The sequence below is a fragment of the Acipenser ruthenus genome, unplaced genomic scaffold (assembly GCF_902713425.1).
Source record: "Acipenser ruthenus unplaced genomic scaffold, fAciRut3.2 maternal haplotype, whole genome shotgun sequence".
In the NCBI taxonomy this organism is placed as follows: domain Eukaryota; kingdom Metazoa; phylum Chordata; class Actinopteri; order Acipenseriformes; family Acipenseridae; genus Acipenser; species Acipenser ruthenus.
This window is the reverse complement of record NW_026708285.1, coordinates 31,187-55,746: the sequence shown is the minus strand read 5'-3', so window position 1 is coordinate 55,746 and position 24,560 is coordinate 31,187. Positions and strand designations below refer to the sequence as shown.

Sequence of the window (24,560 nt, the reverse complement as noted above, 5' to 3'; positions counted from 1 at the left end):
GGCTTCCTTATAATAGGATAGATTGGGCTCCCATTAGCGCTATGCAGACTTAATGCACTTAGAACTGAGTGCTGTAGTACATTAGAATTGCAGTAGTGGGTTTAGCTGCATAGGATCAAACAAGAGAATAAAGACATAAAACAGTGACTGATCATCACTCCCTCAGAAGGTCAAAAACATTCGCCTATATATGTAGATAAATATATAGGACGACCATTGTAAAACATTAGCCTATATATGTAGATAAATATATAGGACGACCATTGTAAAACATTTACCTATATATGTAGATAAATATATAGGGCGACCATTGTAAAATATTTACCTATATATGTAGATAAATATATAGGACAGTCGACCGAACCCACATCAACAACTTTTCCCTCTCTTTCAGCCTGGCCTGCTTTCCGGTAGGACACACACTCTTAAGCTCCTGCAGTATGTTGTGAAATAAACTGCAAATCTTTTTCTTTTCAAACACTGAAGTGATTATTGGTTATTTGTGTGTGTTGGTAATAATATTGTTTAGGGGTTAACCCAGAGCATTTAATAGAAATTAAATGTTAGTTTGTGTCTGTTGTGCTCTGGCCCTTGAGGTCTGTGTATTTATCAGGTCTCTAAAAGCTGTTTTAACTGGTAATTAAGAAAGAAAAGGTAACAACGTCACCTGACACTTCTGACTAGCTTGCGACAGGTTTACGACTCTTAAAACAGGCGCAATATCTACCCCATTGTCTCTAGATCCGGTAAGTATTTTATTTTGAAATAAAAAATTAGCAAAACTTTACCATTGTTTTAACCCCAAAATAAACCATGAGCTTAATCTTTCTCAACTCGCTGTTTTCTGGTCCTATTCACCGTAAGGAATATGTGCTCCTATTCCGCACAATAGACACAAGCAGGCACCGCTTTCAAACTCAAAGAAAAGTTTCCAACCGTCTTTTTATTTTTCTTTCTTTTACAGGTTTGGTTGCAGCCAACATACCACCCCAGAACAAAGGATCCCCTCTCTCCCTCCCAGGTAAGTTATTTTACATGTCATCTTTTTATATGTATAGGATTCCCCTCCCGCAGCACCTTTCTTTATTTAATTCAACCCATTGTAAACACTGTTAATTTATCAATCAGTTATGGAATGTTCGTGAGTCTCGTTGTGCTTTGCTGTGGGGATTAACAGTGATGGAGTTCCTTTTGTTTTTCACTCTGTTGTAAGATACAATAGTTCCCAGGCATACAAAAGTTCCCAGGTCAACTTCTGGTTTTAGTTTTTGTAGTTATTTTCAAATAAAAGAATTCAACTGCATATTTGATTTGGCATTTTAAAATCATATATAACTAACCTACATCGTCACAGTCATGTAATGATGTCAAGCTGCAGTCTCAGGAAGAGACTCCCTACTTGGAGTGTTTCTTTTTAGCAGATTTGTGGCATCTTAAAGTGATAAAACGTCACCTGTATAAATAGGGGATTTGAAAGAAAAAAATGAAATCAATAACATTAATGTTTTCAACATAAACTACAATGATCAAATAAGAACCGTGAGTTTTTACAGCCATGACAATCATATCTGTCTCCTTCTAGTCTATATCACCTTTCGAATTGTAGATTGTGAGAAGTATACACCATCCTGACCACTTTTAAACTACAGTCCACTGTGCTCTTTCCAAGATGGCTTCACATGTCATTTTTAGAAGATGTTCAGAACTACATTTTTCATCATCTCCACCAATACATAAGTGTGCAGGAGGATGATGGGAAATGTAGTTCCTGTGTAACTGGCATACTCTCACGTTACACCCCAGCACAAAGCCAGTAACAAAACACACATAGAAAAGTAAATAAATGCAAAGACATGTTGTTATGCCCACGCTTTTTAAGTTCCCAGTGATAGTTAACCTGGCCCTTGGATCCCATCTAAATTAATTTAATGATAATAGCAACAAAATGAAGGATGTGCGTTGGTGCTCCATGCTACCATGCTTGGTGCCTCAGTGCCCTTGCATCAGCTCACTTCCTCTCAAAACTCAGTGCTGGAGCAACCCACCTAAGCCTTGGTGTGTACTTTACCTTGCGCTGCACATCCAGTGTTTGGTGACTGTGCTCTTGTGCGTTTGCTCCAGTGCATGCATGTTCCTACCTCAGTGTGCCTGTGCCTCGTCTCAGTGGTAGGGTGCCTGCGCACTCCATGCGAGGTATGGCCACATCATGGGCTCTCTTTAACTCACTCAGTGCCAGGCTCCTCCTTTAGTCATGCTTCGCAGCTCCTGGTGTCTGGTACCCCTCCTTTCCACGTCATTTTAAAATAGCTACCGTATTACACAGAAGTAGCACACGTCGTCAAACCTTTTTTTTTTTTTACTTTATCTTTATAGGCTGCAGTTTTTGTAAGGGAAAGCCAGTTCAACGAAGAAGACCTACAGGTGTTTTTTTTTATAACCATTAAATAAACAGATAGCTTTTATTGAGAATTCTTTGTGAAATGGATTTGATTTAAACAGTATTTAAACAGGAGCTGCTGTATTATTGGAAAGATACAGTAGAGAATGTTAACTAAATGAATCTGTTTGCCGGAAAGTCGGTCAGATTTTAGATTGTGCGAGTTTGCTCTGTTCTTATAATAAGTACCTTGTCACAATACCACATTAGCAATAACAATCAAAATGACCCACTGAAAATGAGGTAAATAGCCTAAAATGTTACGTCAAACATCAGCAGAATACAAACATCTCCCACAGATGTGATTTCTATCAATATAAAAGAACATTGTCATATATTTACCGTAATAGCAATAGCAGTATTATGCATGGACTGTTATTTACTTGAATTCATCATTTATTCATTTTAGTGGGGAATGATGATTCAACCAGAAATTATGAAGTAACGGGAGGTTTGTTGAAGACAAAAAATATACCAAGAGCTCAGTTAGGAGTTCTTTGAGATTATTATTAAAGTCCTATTGATGATAATAATAATAATAATAATAATAATAATAATAATAATAATAATAATAATAATGATAATAATAATAATAATAATAATAATAATAATAATAATAACAACAAATAACCCAACTACATGTAGGTTCAGTTCTGTAGTTTCTCTCTCATGCAGCGAATCCCAAGCACTTCCACACACTCTGCCGCCTGGTCTCCCCTCACTCTCTCACTCCCCCAACCCAACTATTTACAAACCCCAACCCCAAGAGTAACACACCCTGGCCGTACAATACATGCAATGAAACTGAACAAGACAAACACACACAAAAGTCACTGAACAGCCTACAATAATAATGATAATTGCTGGGGTTGAACCTGGTATTTCACAAACTTCAACTTCAGCACCAATATCGCTGCACAAAAACACCCTGCAACTGTTTTGATAGCAGGGTATTGGAGGTAATCACGTCAGCTACAGCCCTGACCCCCACCCTGTGTACGTTATTATTATTTATTATTATTATTATTATTATTATTATTATTTATTTCTTAGCAGACGCCCTTATCCAGGGCGACTTACAATTGTTACAAGATATCACCATATTGCTTATGCCTCAAAAGTATAGAAAATGGCTATTATTCCCCACAAACTTTGCTTTTGTGACCAGGACAGTGATATTTTGAAATTTACCTATTACCAATGAGAAAACGGGCAAATTTGTGTCTTTTCGTTCACATAAAGTCAGAAAAAAACAACATATGAATCCAAATTAACATGTATTTATACTAAAGTAAACAAAAATGACTACAAAAGATTTAGAAGTGAGTAGTTTTTCGAGATTTACAATTATACTGTAAATCACGTTCACGAATCAGACCCCAAATGTAGTCTCCCATCATGTTCTCGTTATACTGTCTTTGGTAGTGGCTTTCAAAGTCCAATATATCCTGTTGGAAGTGTTCGCCTTGCTCCTCCGAGTACGCTCCCATGTTCTCCTTGAATTTATCAAGATGAGCATCAAGGATATGGACTTTGAGGGACATCCTACAGCCCATTGTGCCGTAGTTCTTCACCAGAGTCTCAACCAGCTCCACATAGTTTTCGGCCTTGTGATTGCCCAGGAAGCCCCGAACCACTGCGACAAAGCTGTTCCAAGCCGCTTTCTCCTTACTAGTGAGCTTCTTGGGGAATTCATTGCACTCCAGGATCTTCTTTATCTGTGGTCCGACGAAGACACCGGCTTTGACCTTTGCCTCAGACAGCTTAGGTATGAAGTCTTGAAGGTACTCGAAGGCTGCCGACTCCTTATCTAGAGCTCTGACAAATTGTTTCATAAGGCCCAATTTGATGTGCAGTGGTGGCATCAGCACCTTCCGGGGGTCCACCAGTGGCTCCCACTTGATGTTGTTCCTCCCCACAGAGAACTCGGTCCGCTGTGGCCAGTCCCGCCTGTGGTAGTGCGCCTTGGTGTCCCTGCTGTCCCAAAGACAAAGATAGCAGGGAAACGTGGTAAAACTGCCTTGGAGACTGTCACAAAGACGGCCAGAGTGGGTGGCGTCAGACCGGAAGCAGGAAGGAATTCAAACACAGACAGACGGTGCTGGTGATGAGCTGAGTGCAATGGCTGCACTCAGCGTTTATTAACAAATAAAAGGGTTGTCAACAGTACAAAAAACAGGACACGGCACTTGCGCCAAAATAAACAGACATACAAAACGGACTAACACTAAACAAACGGTGCACGGACAGACAAACAGACACGGTGAGAACAAACACTTATATTTACGATCGTATTTAACTCTACTTTTACTCCTCTCTCTCTCACCCGTTCTCCTCTTCCGAACACCCAAACACGAGTGACTAAAACGTGCATCTATATATACTGTTGTGCTGGGATTCAATTACTAATTAATTACTCACTTGAATCCCAGCACGTGAATTCATTACGTGCAACCCCGTGCCACACATTATACACATTTTATCTGCACGTGAAGTGATGTGCCATCCTCGTGCCTAAATATAATTATACACTTTAAATACACGTGAAACACAGACCCGTTTATATCCCGTGTACCAATCTATACACCAACATTAACATACGCACGCATACATACAAACACAGATCACACAAATGCACACAGGGGCGGGGCACTTTGCCACAAGACCCATCAGGAATGCCACCATTTTGAAGTCTCCTATGACCTTGATGCCATCTCAGAAAAATGCAGATATGTATCCACTTAGGCAGCTGGAACTAAACTGAACTGGTGGGCTTAAGGCCCCTGTATTTATACTACTATTTATGTTACTGGAAAGTTCTAGAAAGTTCTAGAAGTTACTCCAAGTTTACTCAGCACTGAATCTATCTGGAATGTTCTGGAAAATAGGTAAATTTCAAAATATCACTGTCCTGGTCACAAAAGCAAAGTTTGTGGGGAATAATAACCATGTTCTATACTTTTGAGGCATAAGCAATTCGGAAATAACACTTACTACCCAGGAACCAAAAAAAAAAAAAAAAATTGTTACACGGTGTTATTATTATTATTATTTGTTTATTTAGTAGATGCCTTTATCCAAGGCGACTTACAGCGACTAGGGTGTGTGAACTATGCATCAACTGCAGAGTCACTTACAATTACATCCCACCCGAAAGACGGAGCACAAGGAGGTTAAGTGACTTGCTCAGGGTCAAACAATGAGTCAGTGGCTCAGGTGGGATTTGAACTGGGGACCTCCTGGTTACAAGCCCTTTTCTTTAATCACTGGACCACACAGCCTCCCATAATAATAATGGCCAGCTGGTTTGGGTTTTCCCCAGACTTATTTATTCATTTTATTGTCATTGTTTGTTAGCCTACTATTAGTAGTTTAACTACTACTGCAGGCACCAACGTTAACAGCTTAAACTTAAACTTTACTGTAAAAAAAGAGGCACTATAGTTTGAAATGCCGGTACAGTGGGTGGAGTAATATGCATTTTCAGTGAGAGTTGACCCTGCCTTCAGAGGACGGAGATGAGGCAAAGAGAGGCTGCTGTGGATGTAAAGGGAGTTTCTTTGGAAGACTGCTCTTGGGCACCATCTAGCTCTGGCACTGGTAAATCCATCTCAGTTACATATGTGAGCAGGAGGATGATGGGAAATGTAGTTTCATGCGAGGTCCATGCGGGTACATGGGAACCATCAGTGCACCAACAAAAATATCCACTAATCAAAGCAAATCAAAGAGATAAACTAAACATGCAGTTAAATTAAATTCCAAAACACTTAACATTGTGTAAGAAAATGTAGGCCTAAGTACACCCTTGTTACACATAGGAATATCTTGAATTTCAACCAAAATATAAAAATGTACATTTCTGGTTTATAGATGGTTGGCTTTGTTCGTCCCTTGATTACACGTCTACAGTAAAGGATAATTGTTCTAACATTTATTTATAGATCAAGACATACCAGTCCAAAATGGCGGAGATAGAAGACATATTTGAGGGAGTTGAAGAAGCCATTGATGGAGCTGACGATGACATTGAAGACCTATCAGAAGAAGCACAAGAGGAAATAAAAGCAGAAGTAGCTGAAGCACGAGCAGAAGTTGCAGAGCTTTCCAAAGTTAGCGAGACCTTAAAAACCTTGCTTCAATACGTCACAACAAGTATACCAAAAATAGTAGGATTTGTTGTGAAAAATTTAGCTATCGGTGCTATCTTGTGGGGTGTAAATGTTGTTCTTAACAAATTGCTTCCCGATAAACAACAATCCTTGGATGTACAGAGTAAGCGTGCTGTGATTAAGGCATTAACCGCAATCATTAAAAATGAAACAGGCCTCAGTGAAAAGCTCCTAAAGTGGATGACAGACCACAAAGATGATATGATTCAACTGGAAGGATTTGAAGTACCAATGGAATCAATTATTCAGAAATACATTGGACCAGTATCTGATGTACGTAATGTTTTGCTACTTTTTATTTATGTTCTATTAACAATATATACAGCAGTTATCGTCAAAAGTTTACATACATACAATGGAAATGAATAATTTCTAGGAGTTTCTCTAAAACCCCAAAATTGAGTTCCTGCCAGCAGAGAGAGAATTGAGGCATCCACTTCATTTATTATTAAATGTAGTAGTAACCTAGTATCAGTTGTAAGAATTCCGTTTGTGTAATATTTAATACCAATTCAGATTTTAGAACATACAGCAGCAACAGGGTAACACTGTATTTTAAGCAGTTATTAGGGAGTTATTAACAATGTTTTTCAGGAACCAATCCTATCTAATACTATAGCTTTTCTCTTATTAGCAACCTCTGGATAATGGCAACTTTTTGATGGCTACCAAGTGATTGTTAATAAGCAGCATTTACCATGTGTATATACTTTCGTGGCCTGCCTACTACATCATTAGAAACTGAAAGGTAGGGTATTAAATACCTCTTCTGTGCTGATTTGATGTTTGATATTTCACAATTTGATGTTTTAGGCCGTTGAGCAAGCCTTCAAAGTTGCAACCTCGCTCACGAAAAAGATTGACGGGAAAACCCAGATCAACATCCCAACAGCAGAAGACATCCAGCAGTTCCTTGCAGCTGCCGATGCATTTCTCCAAGCCTTCAGTAATTTGATTCAGTTTGTCTCCACACATGTTCAACAGATTAAAGAGCTTAAAACCTTTCCATTGACACAGGCAGACATTGACTCTCTTAAAACTCAGCTGGATGATGCTAAGGCCTTACCTTTGTGGTAAACAAAAAATATGTTTTGACTTTTGATAATGTATAGGATCAAAAGAGACAGGCACACACTGCTCCAAAAGCTTGCATTTTTCTCATATTCACGATTAAAACAGCTAATAATAAACTCTGGAAAGTTAAAATATTCAAAACGCAGTTTTTGTTTTCTGGTATAACTGTTTATTAACATAGACGTGAATGATTAAAACACAATTGTTAATAGAAATACAATGCTTGAGCTTCAACTAAACACGACAAGATTAAAAAAGCAATATAATTGTGTGTATTTTTAATTTTACCATTTTTATTCTTCACAAGTATAAATGTTGTTGTGATATATGTGACTCATATTATTAAGTGGCTTCTCATTAAAAAAAGAACAAACATATGGTGTCAAGGCTATATATAAATAGCAACAATGTTGGTATGTCCATTTGCTTTTGCCCTTAAGGCCTAATTACAACATATACTAGAATGAAAATGTTTTAAGTTATAGCCTACTAATAGAGCATCACATTCATGTTTAGTTGCTATTTTTAATCTCAAATATATTAATTATTTTGACATATCTATCACTATCATGTGGCAGTCAGTCAAGGTCATTCTTAGGTGCAAAAAACATGGCCACAGAATGTACCAAGTGGGTATGGCCATGTAACTGAGAAAATAATGAGAAGAGTTGAATGTGTTGAAATGTGTTCACTCTAGAATATGTTGAAATTAGGCCTTTAAGGAGGCAAACAACATACATCAGAAGTGATTGGGTCTGATGAGCACGTACAAAATGCCAAAAAATAAAGATATAGTCATTGCTTTTACACTCACCTAGTTCCGAGGTGTTTTATTTTTTGTTCAGGAATCAGTCTTGTATTCTTCATTACCTGCAAGGATGAAAACCCACACACACACCCACATACACCACCCACCCACCCACACACACACACACACCAACACACACACCCACCCACCCACCCACCCACACACACACACCCACCCACACACACACACCCACCCACACAGACAGACACACAGGAGGATGCAACATTGACAATGGATAATTGCAAAGCATATGATATGGTTTATTTAGATTTCTAGAAAGCTTTTGATAAAGTCCCGCATAAAAGATTAATTCTCAAACTGAACGCAGTAGGGATTCAAGGAAATGCATGCACATGGATTAGGGAGTGATTAACATGTAGAAAACATTCATTGCACTCCAGGATCTTCTTTATCTGTGGTCCGACGAAGACACCGGCTTTGACCTTTGCCTCAGACAGCTTAGGTAAGAAGTCTTGAAGGTACTCGAAGGCTGCCGACTCCTTATCTAGAGATCTGAGAAATTGTTTCATAAGGCCCAATTTGATGTGCAGTGGTGGCATCAGCACCTTCCGGGGGTCCACCAGTGGCTCCCACTTGACGTTGTTCCTCCCCACAGAGAACTCGGTCCGCTGTGGCCAGTCCCGCTGTGGTAGTGCGCCTTGGTGTCCCTGCTGTCCCAAAGACAAAGATAGCAGGGAAACGTGGTAAAACTGCCTTGGAGACTGTCACAAAGACGGCCAGAGTGGGGTGGCGTCAGACCGGAAGCAGGAAGGAATTCAAACACAGACAGACGGTGCTGGTGATGAGCTGAGTGCAATGGCTGCACTCAGCGTTTATTAACAAATAAAAGGGTTGTCAACAGTACAAAAAACAGGACACGGCACTTGCGCCAAAATAAACAGACATACAAAACGGACTAACACTAAACAAACGGTGCACGGACAGACAAACAGACACGGTGAGAACAAACACTTATATTTACGATCGTATTTAACTCTACTTTTACTCCTCTCTCTCTCACCCGTTCTCCTCTTCCGAACACCCAAACACGAGTGACTAAAACGTGCATCTATATATACTGTTGTGCTGGGATTCAATTACTAATTAATTACTCACTTGAATCCCAGCACGTGAATTCATTACGTGCAACCCCGTGCCACACATTATACACATTTTATCTGCACGTGAAGTGATGTGCCATCCTCGTGCCTAAATATAATTATACACTTTAAATACACGTGAAACACAGACCCGTTTATATCCCGTGTACCAATCTATACACCAACATTAACATACGCACGCATACATACAAACACAGATCACACAAATGCACACAGGGGCGGGGGCACTTTGCCACAAGACCCATCAGGAATGCCACCATTTTGAAGTCTCCTATGACCTTGATGCCATCTCAGAAAAATGCAGATATGTATCCACTTAGGCAGCTGGAACTAAACTGAACTGGTGGGCTTAAGGCCCCTGTATTTATACTACTATTTATGTTACTGGAAAGTTCTAGAAAGTTCTAGAAGTTACTCCAAGTTTACTCAGCACTGAATCTATCTGGAATGTTCTGGAAAATAGGTAAATTTCAAAATATCACTGTCCTGGTCACAAAAGCAAAGTTTGTGGGGAATAATAACCATGTTCTATACTTTTGAGGCATAAGCAATTCGGAAATAACACTTACTACCCAGGAACCAAAAAAAAAAAAAAAATTGTTACACGGTGTTATTATTATTATTATTTGTTTATTTAGTAGATGCCTTTATCCAAGGCGACTTACAGCGACTAGGGTGTGTGAACTATGCATCAACTGCAGAGTCACTTACAATTACATCCCACCCGAAAGACGGAGCACAAGGAGGTTAAGTGACTTGCTCAGGGTCAAACAATGAGTCAGTGGCTCAGGTGGGATTTGAACTGGGGACCTCCTGGTTACAAGCCCTTTTCTTTAATCACTGGACCACACAGCCTCCCATAATAATAATGGCCAGCTGGTTTGGGTTTTCCCCAGACTTATTTATTCATTTTATTGTCATTGTTTGTTAGCCTACTATTAGTAGTTTAACTACTACTGCAGGCACCAACGTTAACAGCTTAAACTTAAACTTTACTGTAAAAAAAGAGGCACTATAGTTTGAAATGCCGGTACAGTGGGTGGAGTAATATGCATTTTCAGTGAGAGTTGACCCTGCCTTCAGAGGACGGAGATGAGGCAAAGAGAGGCTGCTGTGGATGTAAAGGGAGTTTCTTTGGAAGACTGCTCTTGGGCACCATCTAGCTCTGGCACTGGTAAATCCATCTCAGTTACATATGTGAGCAGGAGGATGATGGGAAATGTAGTTTCATGCGAGGTCCATGCGGGTACATGGGAACCATCAGTGCACCAACAAAAATATCCACTAATCAAAGCAAATCAAAGAGATAAACTAAACATGCAGTTAAATTAAATTCCAAAACACTTAACATTGTGTAAGAAAATGTAGGCCTAAGTACACCCTTGTTACACATAGGAATATCTTGAATTTCAACCAAAATATAAAAATGTACATTTCTGGTTTATAGATGGTTGGCTTTGTTCGTCCCTTGATTACACGTCTACAGTAAAGGATAATTGTTCTAACATTTATTTATAGATCAAGACATACCAGTCCAAAATGGCGGAGATAGAAGACATATTTGAGGGAGTTGAAGAAGCCATTGATGGAGCTGACGATGACATTGAAGACCTATCAGAAGAAGCACAAGAGGAAATAAAAGCAGAAGTAGCTGAAGCACGAGCAGAAGTTGCAGAGCTTTCCAAAGTTAGCGAGACCTTAAAAACCTTGCTTCAATACGTCACAACAAGTATACCAAAAATAGTAGGATTTGTTGTGAAAAATTTAGCTATCGGTGCTATCTTGTGGGGTGTAAATGTTGTTCTTAACAAATTGCTTCCCGATAAACAACAATCCTTGGATGTACAGAGTAAGCGTGCTGTGATTAAGGCATTAACCGCAATCATTAAAAATGAAACAGGCCTCAGTGAAAAGCTCCTAAAGTGGATGACAGACCACAAAGATGATATGATTCAACTGGAAGGATTTGAAGTACCAATGGAATCAATTATTCAGAAATACATTGGACCAGTATCTGATGTACGTAATGTTTTGCTACTTTTTATTTATGTTCTATTAACAATATATACAGCAGTTATCGTCAAAAGTTTACATACATACAATGGAAATGAATAATTTCTAGGAGTTTCTCTAAAACCCCAAAATTGAGTTCCTGCCAGCAGAGAGAGAATTGAGGCATCCACTTCATTTATTATTAAATGTAGTAGTAACCTAGTATCAGTTGTAAGAATTCCGTTTGTGTAATATTTAATACCAATTCAGATTTTAGAACATACAGCAGCAACAGGGTAACACTGTATTTTAAGCAGTTATTAGGGAGTTATTAACAATGTTTTTCAGGAACCAATCCTATCTAATACTATAGCTTTTCTCTTATTAGCAACCTCTGGATAATGGCAACTTTTTGATGGCTACCAAGTGATTGTTAATAAGCAGCATTTACCATGTGTATATACTTTCGTGGCCTGCCTACTACATCATTAGAAACTGAAAGGTAGGGTATTAAATACCTCTTCTGTGCTGATTTGATGTTTGATATTTCACAATTTGATGTTTTAGGCCGTTGAGCAAGCCTTCAAAGTTGCAAACTCACTCACGAAAAAGATTGACGGGAAAACCCAGATCAACATCCCAACAGCAGAAGACATCCAGCAGTTCCTTGCAGCTGCCGATGCATTTCTCCAAGCCTTCAGTAATTTGATTCAGTTTGTCTCCACACATGTTCAACAGATTAAAGAGCTTAAAACCTTTCCATTGACACAGGCAGACATTGACTCTCTTAAAACTCAGCTGGATGATGCTAAGGCCTTACCTTTGTGGTAAACAAAAAATATGTCTTGACTTTTGATAATGTATAGGATCAAAAGAGACAGGCACACACTGCTCCAAAAGCTTGCATTTTTCTCATATTCACGATTAAAACAGCTAATAATAAACTCTGGAAAGTTAAAATATTCAAAACGCAGTTTTTGTTTTCTGGTATAACTGTTTATTAACATAGACGTGAATGATTAAAACACAATTGTTAATAGAAATACAATGCTTGAGCTTCAACTAAACACGACAAGATTAAAAAAGCAATATAATTGTGTGTATTTTTAATTTTACCATTTTTATTCTTCACAAGTATAAATGTTGTTGTGATATATGTGACTCATATTATTAAGTGGCTTCTCATTAAAAAAAGAACAAACATATGGTGTCAAGGCTATATATAAATAGCAACAATGTTGGTATGTCCATTTGCTTTTGCCCTTAAGGCCTAATTACAACATATACTAGAATGAAAATGTTTTAAGTTACAGCCTACTAATAGAGCATCACATTCATGTTTAGTTGCTATTTTTAATCTCAAATATATTAATTATTTTGACATATCTATCACTATCATGTGGCAGTCAGTCAAGGTCATTCTTAGGTGCAAAAAACATGGCCACAGAATGTACCAAGTGGGTATGGCCATGTAACTGAGAAAATAATGAGAAGAGTTGAATGTGTTGAAATGTGTTCACTCTAGAATATGTTGAAATTAGGCCTTTAAGGAGGCAAACAACATACATCAGAAGTGATTGGGTCTGATGAGCACGTACAAAATGCCAAAAAATAAAGATATAGTCATTGCTTTTACACTCACCTAGTTCCGAGGTGTTTTATTTTTTGTTCAGGAATCAGTCTTGTATTCTTCATTACCTGCAAGGATGAAAACCCACACACACACCCACATACACCACCCACCCACCCACACACACACACACACCAACACACACACCCACCCACCCACCCACCCAACACACACACACCCACCCACACACACACACCCACCCACACAGACAGACACACAGGAGGATGCAACATTGACAATGGATAATTGCAAAGCATATGATATGGTTTATTTAGATTTCTAGAAAGCTTTTGATAAAGTCCCGCATAAAAGATTAATTCTCAAACTGAACGCAGTAGGGATTCAAGGAAATGCATGCACATGGATTAGGGAGTGATTAACATGTAGAAAACATTCATTGCACTCCAGGATCTTCTTTATCTGTGGTCCGACGAAGACACCGGCTTTGACCTTTGCCTCAGACAGCTTAGGTAAGAAGTCTTGAAGGTACTCGAAGGCTGCCGACTCCTTATCTAGAGATCTGAGAAATTGTTTCATAAGGCCCAATTTGATGTGCAGTGGTGGCATCAGCACCTTCCGGGGGTCCACCAGTGGCTCCCACTTGACGTTGTTCCTCCCCACAGAGAACTCGGTCCGCTGTGGCCAGTCCCGCCTGTGGTAGTGCGCCTTGGTGTCCCTGCTGTCCCAAAGACAAAGATAGCAGGGAAACGTGGTAAAACTGCCTTGGAGACTGTCACAAAGACGGCCAGAGTGGGTGGCGTCAGACCGGAAGCAGGAAGGAATTCAAACACAGACAGACGGTGCTGGTGATGAGCTGAGTGCAATGGCTGCACTCAGCGTTTATTAACAAATAAAAGGGTTGTCAACAGTACAAAAAACAGGACACGGCACTTGCGCCAAAATAAACAGACATACAAAACGGACTAACACTAAACAAACGGTGCACGGACAGACAAACAGACACGGTGAGAACAAACACTTATATTTACGATCGTATTTAACTCTACTTTTACTCCTCTCTCTCTCACCCGTTCTCCTCTTCCGAACACCCAAACACGAGTGACTAAAACGTGCATCTATATATACTGTTGTGCTGGGATTCAATTACTAATTAATTACTCACTTGAATCCCAGCACGTGAATTCATTACGTGCAACCCCGTGCCACACATTATACACATTTTATCTGCACGTGAAGTGATGTGCCATCCTCGTGCCTAAATATAATTATACACTTTAAATACACGTGAAACACAGACCCGTTTATATCCCGTGTACCAATCTATACACCAACATTAACATACGCACGCATACATACAAACACAGATCACACAAATGCACACAGGGGCGGGGCACTTTGCCACAAGACCCATCAGGAATGCCACCATTTTGAAGTCTCCTATGACCTTGATGCCATCTCAGAAAAATGCAGATATGTATCCACTTAGGCAGCTGGAACTAAACTGAACTGGTGGGCTTAAGGCCCCTGTATTTATACTACTATTTATGTTACTGGAAAGTTCTAGAAAGTTCTAGAAGTTACTCCAAGTTTACTCAGCACTGAATCTATCTGGAATGTTCTGGAAAATAGGTAAATTTCAAAATATCACTGTCCTGGTCACAAAAGCAAAGTTTGTGGGGAATAATAACCATGTTCTATACTTTTGAGGCATAAGCAATTCGGAAATAACACTTACTACCCAGGAACCAAAAAAAAAAAAAAAATTGTTACACGGTGTTATTATTATTATTATTTGTTTATTTAGTAGATGCCTTTATCCAAGGCGACTTACAGCGACTAGGGTGTGTGAACTATGCATCAACTGCAGAGTCACTTACAATTACATCCCACCCGAAAGACGGAGCACAAGGAGGTTAAGTGACTTGCTCAGGGTCAAACAATGAGTCAGTGGCTCAGGTGGGATTTGAACTGGGGACCTCCTGGTTACAAGCCCTTTTCTTTAATCACTGGACCACACAGCCTCCCATAATAATAATGGCCAGCTGGTTTGGGTTTTCCCCAGACTTATTTATTCATTTTATTGTCATTGTTTGTTAGCCTACTATTAGTAGTTTAACTACTACTGCAGGCACCAACGTTAACAGCTTAAACTTAAACTTTACTGTAAAAAAAGAGGCACTATAGTTTGAAATGCCGGTACAGTGGGTGGAGTAATATGCATTTTCAGTGAGAGTTGACCCTGCCTTCAGAGGACGGAGATGAGGCAAAGAGAGGCTGCTGTGGATGTAAAGGGAGTTTCTTTGGAAGACTGCTCTTGGGCACCATCTAGCTCTGGCACTGGTAAATCCATCTCAGTTACATATGTGAGCAGGAGGATGATGGGAAATGTAGTTTCATGCGAGGTCCATGCGGGTACATGGGAACCATCAGTGCACCAACAAAAATATCCACTAATCAAAGCAAATCAAAGAGATAAACTAAACATGCAGTTAAATTAAATTCCAAAACACTTAACATTGTGTAAGAAAATGTAGGCCTAAGTACACCCTTGTTACACATAGGAATATCTTGAATTTCAACCAAAATATAAAAATGTACATTTCTGGTTTATAGATGGTTGGCTTTGTTCGTCCCTTGATTACACGTCTACAGTAAAGGATAATTGTTCTAACATTTATTTATAGATCAAGACATACCAGTCCAAAATGGCGGAGATAGAAGACATATTTGAGGGAGTTGAAGAAGCCATTGATGGAGCTGACGATGACATTGAAGACCTATCAGAAGAAGCACAAGAGGAAATAAAAGCAGAAGTAGCTGAAGCACGAGCAGAAGTTGCAGAGCTTTCCAAAGTTAGCGAGACCTTAAAAACCTTGCTTCAATACGTCACAACAAGTATACCAAAAATAGTAGGATTTGTTGTGAAAAATTTAGCTATCGGTGCTATCTTGTGGGGTGTAAATGTTGTTCTTAACAAATTGCTTCCCGATAAACAACAATCCAAGGATGTACAGAGAAAGCGTGCTGTGATTAAGGCATTAACCGCAATCATTAAAAATGAAACAGGCCTCAGTGAAAAGCTCCTAAAGTGGATGACAGACCACAAAGATGATATGATTCAACTGGAAGGATTTGAAGTACCAATGGAATCAATTATTCAGAAATACATTGGACCAGTATCTGATGTACGTAATGTTTTGCTACTTTTTATTTATGTTCTATTAACAATATATACAGCAGTTATCGTCAAAAGTTTACATACATACAATGGAAATGAATAATTTCTAGGAGTTTCTCTAAAACCCCAAAATTGAGTTCCTGCCAGCAGAGAGAGAATTGAGGCATCCACTTCATTTATTATTAAATGTAGTAGTAACCTAGTATCAGTTGTAAGAATTCCGTTTGTGTAATATTTAATACCAATTCAGATTTTAGAACATACAGCAGCAACAGGGTAACACTGTATTTTAAGCAGTTATTAGGGAGTTATTAACAATGTTTTTCAGGAACCAATCCTATCTAATACTATAGCTTTTCTCTTATTAGCAACCTCTGGATAATGGCAACTTTTTGATGGCTACCAAGTGATTGTTAATAAGCAGCATTTACCATGTGTATATACTTTCGTGGCCTGCCTACTACATCATTAGAAACTGAAAGGTAGGGTATTAAATACCTCTTCTGTGCTGATTTGATGTTTGATATTTCACAATTTGATGTTTTAGCCGTTGAGCAAGCCTTCAAAGTTGCAAACTCACTCACGAAAAAGATTGACGGGAAAACCCAGATCAACATCCCAACAGCAGAAGACATCCAGCAGTTCCTTGCAGCTGCCGATGCATTTCTCCAAGCCTTCAGTAATTTGATTCAGTTTGTCTCCACACATGTTCAACAGATTAAAGAGCTTAAAACCTTTCCATTGACACAGGCAGACATTGACTCTCTTAAAACTCAGCTGGATGATGCTAAGGCCTTACCTTTGTGGTAAACAAAAAATATGTCTTGACTTTTGATAATGTATAGGATCAAAAGAGACAGGCACACACTGCTCCAAAAGCTTGCATTTTTCTCATATTCACGATTAAAACAGCTAATAATAAACTCTGGAAAGTTAAAATATTCAAAACGCAGTTTTTGTTTTCTGGTATAACTGTTTATTAACATAGACGTGAATGATTAAAACACAATTGTTAATAGAAATACAATGCTTGAGCTTCAACTAAACACGACAAGATTAAAAAAGCAATATAATTGTGTGTATTTTTCATTTTACCATTTTTATTCTTCACAAGTATAAATGTTGTTGTGATATATGTGACTCATATTATTAAGTGGCTTCTCATTAAAAAAAGAACAAACATATGATGTCAAGGCTATATATAAATAGCAACAATGTTGGTATGTCCATTTGCTTTTGCCCTTAAGGCCTAATTACAACATATACTAGAATGAAAATGTTTTAAGTTATAGCCTACTAATAGAGCATCACATTCATGTTTAGTTGCTATTTTTAATCTCAAATATATTAATTATTTTGACATATCTATCACTATCATGTGGCAGTCAGTCAAGGTCATTCTTAGGTGCAAAAAACATGGCCACAGAATGTACCAAGTGGGTATGGCCATGTAACTGAGAAAATAATGAGAAGAGTTGAATGTGTTGAAATGTGTTCACTCTAGAATATGTTGAAATTAGGCCTTTAAGGAGGCAAACAACATACATCAGAAGTGATTAGGTCTGATGAGCACGTACAAAATGCCAAAAAATAAAGATATAGTCATTGCTTTTACACTCACCTAGTTCTGAGGTGTTTTATTTTTTGTTCAGGAATCAGTCTTGTATTCTTCATTACCTGCAAGGATGAAAACCCACACACACACCCCCACATATACCACCCACCCACCCACACACACACACACACCAACACACACACCCACCCACCCCCCCACCCACCCACCCACACACACCCACCCACCCACACACACACACACACACACACACACACACACACACACAGACAGACATACAGGAGGATGCAACATTGACAATGGATAATTGCAAAGCATATGACATGGTTTATTTAGATTTCCAGAAAGCTTTTGATAAAGTCCCGCATAAAAGATTAATTCTCAAACTGAACGCAGTAGGGATTCAAGGAAATGCATGCACATGGATTAGGGAGTGATTAACATGTAGAAAACAGAAAGTACTGATTAGCGGAGAAACCTCAAAATGGAGCGAGGTAACCAGTGGTGTACCACAGGGATCAGTATTAGGTCCTCTGCTATTCCTAATCTACATTAATGATTTAGATTCTGATATAGTAAGCAAACTTGTTAAATTTGTAGACAACATAAAAATAGGAGGAGTGGCAAACACTGTTGCAGCAGCAAAGGTCATTCAAAATGATCTAGACAGTATTCAGAACTGGGCAGACACATGGCAAATGACATTTAATAGAGAAAAGCGTAAAGTATTGCATGCAGGCAAAAAAAAATTATAAATATCATATGGGAGATACTGAAATTGAAGAAGGGAACTATGAAAAAGACCTAGGAGTTTATGTGGACTCAGAAATGTCTTCATCTAGACAATGTGGGGAAGCTATAAAAAAGGCCAACAAGATGCTCAGATATATTGTGAGAAGTGTTGAATTTAAATCAAGGGAAGTAATGTTAAAACTTTACAATGCATTAGTAAGACCTCACCTTGAATATTGTGTTCAGTTCTGGTCACCTCGTTACAAAAAGGATATTGCTGCTCTATAAAGAGTGCAAAGAAGAGCAACCAGAATTATCCCAGGTTTAAAAGGGATGTCGTATGCAGACAGGCTAAAAGAATTGAATCTATTCAGTCTTGGACAAAGAAGACTATGCGGTGATCTGATTCACAATGTCGACCCAAGGGACTTTTTCGACATGAAAAAAGAAACAAGGGCCAGGGGTCACAAATGGAGATTAGATAAAAGGGGCATTCAGAACAGAAAATAAGAGGCACTTTTTTACACAGAGAATTGTGAGGGTCTGGAACCAACTCCCCAGTAATGTTGTTGAAGCTGACACCATGAGATCCTTCAAGAACCTGCTTGATGAGATTCTGGGATCAATAAGCTACTAACAACTATATGAGCAAGATGGGCCAAATGGCCTCCTCTCGTTTATAAACTTTCTTATGTTCTTCTGTTTTATTCCCTCGGTGGGTGGGACCAAGTGCAACTCTGGTATAGAGAGTTCAGTGATACCTACCCAATGGGCAGGCATATCTCATACATAATGTTCATTGGTGGTCGTCTTCTCTTTCAGGGAACCAGGGTTACATTAAGTTCTTCCATCAGCGTTTTAACTTTATTAAGAATACTACAGGCAAGTCGCTGAGGTATGTCATTTTGGAAGCCGCAGCGTGTCGCTCAACAAACGACTCCCCCAGTTAATCAAAACGACCGTCAATTCTTTCCCTACAGGGAATTCTACTGTACCGGTTATTAATATTCATAACTATTACACCTGCACTCGCAAACTCCTGATATTTGGCTCAAACAAAGGTCAAGGTGTAGCATATTTCCAATAGTTATGAATCAAAATGTCGACCATTGTTTCCCTACAGGGAATTCTACTGCACCTCTCATTAATATTCATAACTATTATACCTGAACTCGCAAACTCATGATATTTGGCTCAATCAAAGTGAGTGAGCCCAATATCAGGAGTTTGCAAGTTTGGGTTAAATAGTTATTTAGTACTCATTTGGGTAATAGTTATATACTCAATAGGGTGTACGTTGTCACTGAGCCAAATATCGTCATTTTCGTAGCTATACTGAAGGAGTTATGAATAACAACAGTGGGGCTGTGTTTACCGCAAAGTAACTTTTGAATATCGAATATCAAACCAATTTCACCAGGGTGTTTTATTTAGGCGTATATTTTACTTTTATTAAGTCTGCAGTCTGGAGTTTCAACAGAGCAACGCAGGCTCCGCAAGCAATCGCAAAGAAGCTCCCAGATCTATTTCTGTCTTCTCCTTATATAGACAGTTGTTCTGAGCGTACGTGACTTTTGTCACATATCTGCTAGTTAAACGCATGCAAGCATCCTGCTTCAACACCTGTAGGCAGCCAGACTAGACTTGTGGTTTATCTTGAGTTTTGTTTACCAACTGCTTCTATTGGTTACTGGTTTGTTGAGTCAGTTGCTATGGGACGTTGGTCCTTTACAAACATACTGATTGGTCCTTATATAGCTGATGCGACATCAGCTGAATATACAAGCTCCCACAAGTCTAGTCAGCTGAAACCACAAACACATCTTTATACTTTATTTCTATATTTTATTTAATATACTTATAAAAGCAAAACACGCATTATTCTATAACTAAAGTTCTGTTTGTCCTACGGACCTAGCAAAGCCATCAAAGTGTACAGACAGTAAAGAGTCATTTTCCCAAGACATTCCCTCCTTTTGTAATTAAATTACAACCATAAAGCAGGAAATTACATTACATCATCAGCCATTTCACTAAAAGGATCAGTGTCATCACCATCATTACACTGACCTTCAGTGGTGAGCAGAGGCATAGTTAAGGCGTTATCCACGACTTTGGTACAGAGCTTTTTAATACAAGTAATCAGAAGCATTAATGCTATTAACACCACTAAACTTGAGTTGTATCATCCTGTTTCAGTGGTTGATAGCCCAGTATGCGGGAACACAATACTTCATTGGCTAGCCCTGTAAGTAATCTCTTTTGTTTCTTAAGCACATATTTCAAATAACAGAATAATAACATAGCAATAAGCAATACCAATAATGAAATAAGCGAGGAAGCATGTCCCCCTACATTCCACCAGTCAGCCCAGTCCACTCCAGCACTTTCTCCAGCTAATCCACATAGGATACCCCACCCGCATGATCGGGCGTCTGCTAATATCAGTTGCCCACTGTTGCCCACCAGTGACGCCTGCACTCTAGCTATCACTACTCTTGAGTGAACGTCCATAAACTGCTTGTTAATGTGTGCCAATGCCATCAGCATACCTGTATGATTAATTGTCTTCATCCATTCTTCAGCGTCTTCGATAATGCCTGTGATGTTAATAGGTGGAGTGGGGTGCATGCTCAGGTGTCCCACAGTCACAACACCCTGTGGGTGAAAACACTTCCCACCCCCATGCTTGAGGTGATTACGCACCATGTTCCATTCCTCATCTGAGTTCATCTTTTGTACCCTAACTTTGGGTGTACCGTTGCTTCCATCATTTGCATTGACAGGTTAGTGCTGCCAGCATGGTCACACAGAATAGCATCACCAAATTCAAACACTCAGTGGCCTTGAAGTACAGGGTGGCATTTTGGGCATGCTGATCAACCCATGTTATTTGTGGGACGATAACCCGTGTTCCAATTACTACCCCTAGGCTACTGACTGTTATCCCGGTACTGTGGTGGACCCGACTGGTGGTATGTGGCACTATTAAAATAAAACAAATATCTTCATCACATCGTTCAGTACATATCACCATATTATCCTGAAACTCTGGATACGCTGGGTATCTGTTCTTAGCTAACCCACGTAACATCTGTTCTCTCCAATCTGTCAAATTTATATCTTCAATTATTGCGTCAACCGTCTCTCTCATGACATTTGTTGTAATATCCAGTGTTTCACCAGTCATTTGTTCAGCCATGGCCAATCTCTGAATAGCATCGTTTGATATCTTCAATGTTTATTCTTACCAATGTTTGCAACCAGATTACTCCCATCACAAATGGTTTTGCCCTCCCCACAGCTACCAACCTGTCTGGGGGGAAATGGCATCAACGGGGGACATTGAGTGGAGTGGAACTGTAGCTTCATACCTCCCATATACCCTGTATTTTCCCAAGTACCGTTACACACACTGTGCGCTATCCTTTGCCCTGTCACATTAACACATGTCCAATTATAAGTATCATGGGTGCAACCCCACATTCTGCTGTTTTTGCTCTCGACTTGTTGCATTAGCTTGCTCCTGTTGTCACTGTTTGGTATAGTTTTTTGTCGTCCAGAGACAGTCCACCTCCAATGACGCGTTACTGCTTACAGTTCGGTTGCATATTGACTCATACTGGACCCCTCCCACTGTTATATCACAAGTAGAACATTGTTCAAACTGTGCTGGAGTCATTGTATTATTCTGGCTTATCAAACGCACAGGTTGCCACGTTCCCTCTATGTCACTCTCGAAGGGAAGTGGTCTTTGTTTCCATCCATTACCCTGTTGTTGTCTAAGGATTCAAGTGCAGTTCTTCCAGGGGGCCCCCAAAGCTTGTCTCTCTGCACACTCCTCGTTCCATGCCCAGAGGTGTGGAATCCTCTCCGACTCTGGAATGACATGATACTTGAAACACAAATCATGTTACTGTCCGTTGCTGCTCCCGCCGTCTGTGGAAAGAGATATGCCATTAGTTTCGGGGTATTCAGTGTCACCATCAGCACTATGTATGGACCATGCCATTGACATCTCTTTACCCTCCTTGTGTCCATTTTGTGTGTTTATAATAGACTGCTGTTTCTTGCCCGGATCCTTAATAGAACCGTCGGCACCCAACCTGTCCCCCCCCCCCCTTTTTTTTTTTACATCAATGCATTCTGTTTCTATCTGTGCAAGTATGACAAAATATATCTACTGACACAGCTGCTGTTTTGTGGTTAACAGGAAACCGCACTGCTTCCTCAGCTAGCTTGTCAGCCTTTTCGTTGCCTAGAGACAGAGGATCTGTTCCTTGACTGTGTGCTTTCACTTTAGCTGACTGTGTGGTTTGTCCAGTTCTTTTACTTGGTCGTATAACGAAACAATCACTGCGCCTATGCCCGAGATTACCATAATTGTCACATTTAGGCTTCTGCCCCTGTTTGCAATCTGACCTTTTTTGTCCCATTTTACCACAGTTCTGACATGCTCCATCAAATCATACAGCACATATTTTCATTTTTATATTCCTTTTGTCTGTTTACAACTCCTACTGCCCAATTCATTACTCTTTCGAATGCGTTCCCTGGGTTTAGTTTACCCCCAGCTCAATTGCCTTCTGCAAATGTGGACCCAGTCCACTAATTAATACCTATACAAACACTTGATCTGACTCTTTTGGGTCAACACTTCCTTAATAATCAGGATATGCTTCCCACTTGCGTACTCCATAATCCTGCACTGACTCATTCTCTTTCTGCTTGACTCCCATTATTACGGACCAGTCAATACGTGCCCCCTCAGTAGTTTGTTTAATTGTTGCTTTCAAGTATTGTCTTTGGTCTCGTACTGTATCGTCTTTTGAGTAGGTACTGTCCCTGATCTCTCCCCGTAATTTGGCTAGAATTCTGCTTCGCATGCTCCCATGGTCAATGTCAGGAGTTCAGTTTCAGTTAATCCGTGTGACAAAGCCTGTTGCTCTACCTTAGTCCAATAATCTTTAGTTGCATATTTGCATTTAATCTTTGGCAGACATCCTCCTAATGACTGCTTTTCTAACACCGTTAATGCATAAACTGTCATTTCCTTTTCCCATTGTGCTTCTCACGCACTCTTACTGGTGTTGCAACTTTCTTTTTTATTATATTTTTTCTTTTTCTACTGGATAATTTCAATCGGTTCCTGCTGCATTAAACCACAATCTTGTTTATGTGACGCCCATGTATCTGGGTAAACTGCACAGACTGTGCAGATTATTCCCTTCTGCCATCTACTATGTTTGATTAACACATAATCCACTATCTCAGATGACATTATGTCTTCCTTATACAACTCAATATGTTTATATTGACTTCAAGTTACTCTCCTGAACACACTTTTGAATTAGAACAATACAACACAACAACACACAAATAACTAACACAACATGACCCGGGTCACCCAATCACACCTCGCAATCCGCACTAAATACGGTACAACACTGCCACGACGGCAAACACTTTCCCTTACCTATTTGTCTACTGGGACTTAACCTGCCCTCTGTCATGCCTCAAGTCCCGGTCCAACAAACACCCACAAAGATTCTTTAAATGCTCTGTCAAGGTACAAACTCAACTGTTAGCGACTGGATCCACTAAATATTGGGGATGGTAATTAAAACATACTCACCCTCCTTGGACAGTCGAGAACAGACAAGTCAGCGTGACAACTAATTGCAAACTGTTCGTGACGTCAAAACTGTAGTGGGATATTTTGAAAAGACTCGACATAAGACAGTCTGTTCTACTGATCTTATAAGCCTTAATACGCGGCGCAAAGGAAGTCAGCAAATGCATTCAAAATACAATTCTGACATTCACATTCAATATGAACAAAATGTGCACATGGACAGACAAACAGAGAGGAAAAAAAGAAG

General features: G+C 39.4%; 2 protein-coding genes and 1 long non-coding RNA gene across 4 annotated transcripts; all 3 read left to right on the top strand.

The window, feature by feature from the left end:
* Nucleotides 1-964: 964 nt before the first annotated feature.
* LOC131730528 (uncharacterized) lies at nt 965-8,496 on the top strand. The gene is made up of 4 exons (XM_059020606.1): nt 965-1,021; nt 2,374-2,421; nt 6,382-6,882; nt 7,423-8,496. Exons 3-4 carry the CDS (start codon nt 6,403-6,405, stop codon nt 7,684-7,686), a joined length of 744 nt encoding a protein of 247 aa, XP_058876589.1. The 5' UTR covers nt 965-1,021; nt 2,374-2,421; nt 6,382-6,402; the 3' UTR covers nt 7,687-8,496.
* Nucleotides 8,497-10,186: 1,690 nt separating this feature from the next.
* Nucleotides 10,187-12,807, top strand: LOC131730530 (uncharacterized). Of its 2 annotated transcripts, XM_059020608.1 has the most exons (3): nt 10,187-10,786; nt 11,131-11,631; nt 12,172-12,807. In XM_059020608.1, exons 2-3 carry the CDS (start codon nt 11,152-11,154, stop codon nt 12,433-12,435), a joined length of 744 nt encoding a protein of 247 aa, XP_058876591.1. In that variant the 5' UTR covers nt 10,187-10,786; nt 11,131-11,151; the 3' UTR covers nt 12,436-12,807. The 2 variants fall into 2 exon arrangements, with proteins under 2 accessions (XP_058876591.1, XP_058876590.1); XM_059020607.1 differs by having other exon boundaries at nt 10,187-11,631.
* A 2,071-nt stretch (nt 12,808-14,878) lies between these two features.
* On the top strand, nt 14,879-17,555 carry LOC131730529 (uncharacterized). Its single transcript, XR_009324090.1, has 2 exons — nt 14,879-15,535; nt 15,880-17,555. It is a non-coding gene; the product is annotated as an uncharacterized LOC131730529 (long non-coding RNA).
* Nucleotides 17,556-24,560: the final 7,005 nt, after the last annotated feature.

What these genes read in the sequence shown, in the direction of transcription:
- LOC131730530 (XM_059020608.1), top strand. Translation starts at nt 11,152, where the DNA reads ATGGCGGAGATAGAAGACATATTTGAGGGAGTTGAAGAAGCCATTGAT. An exon ending in ACATTGGACCAGTATCTGAT is followed by an intron (nt 11,632 to 12,171) that starts GTACGTAATGTT and finishes TTGATGTTTTAG; the next exon opens with GCCGTTGAGCAAGCCTTCAA.
- LOC131730528 (XM_059020606.1), top strand. Translation starts at nt 6,403, where the DNA reads ATGGCGGAGATAGAAGACATATTTGAGGGAGTTGAAGAAGCCATTGAT. An exon ending in ACATTGGACCAGTATCTGAT is followed by an intron (nt 6,883 to 7,422) that starts GTACGTAATGTT and finishes TTGATGTTTTAG; the next exon opens with GCCGTTGAGCAAGCCTTCAA.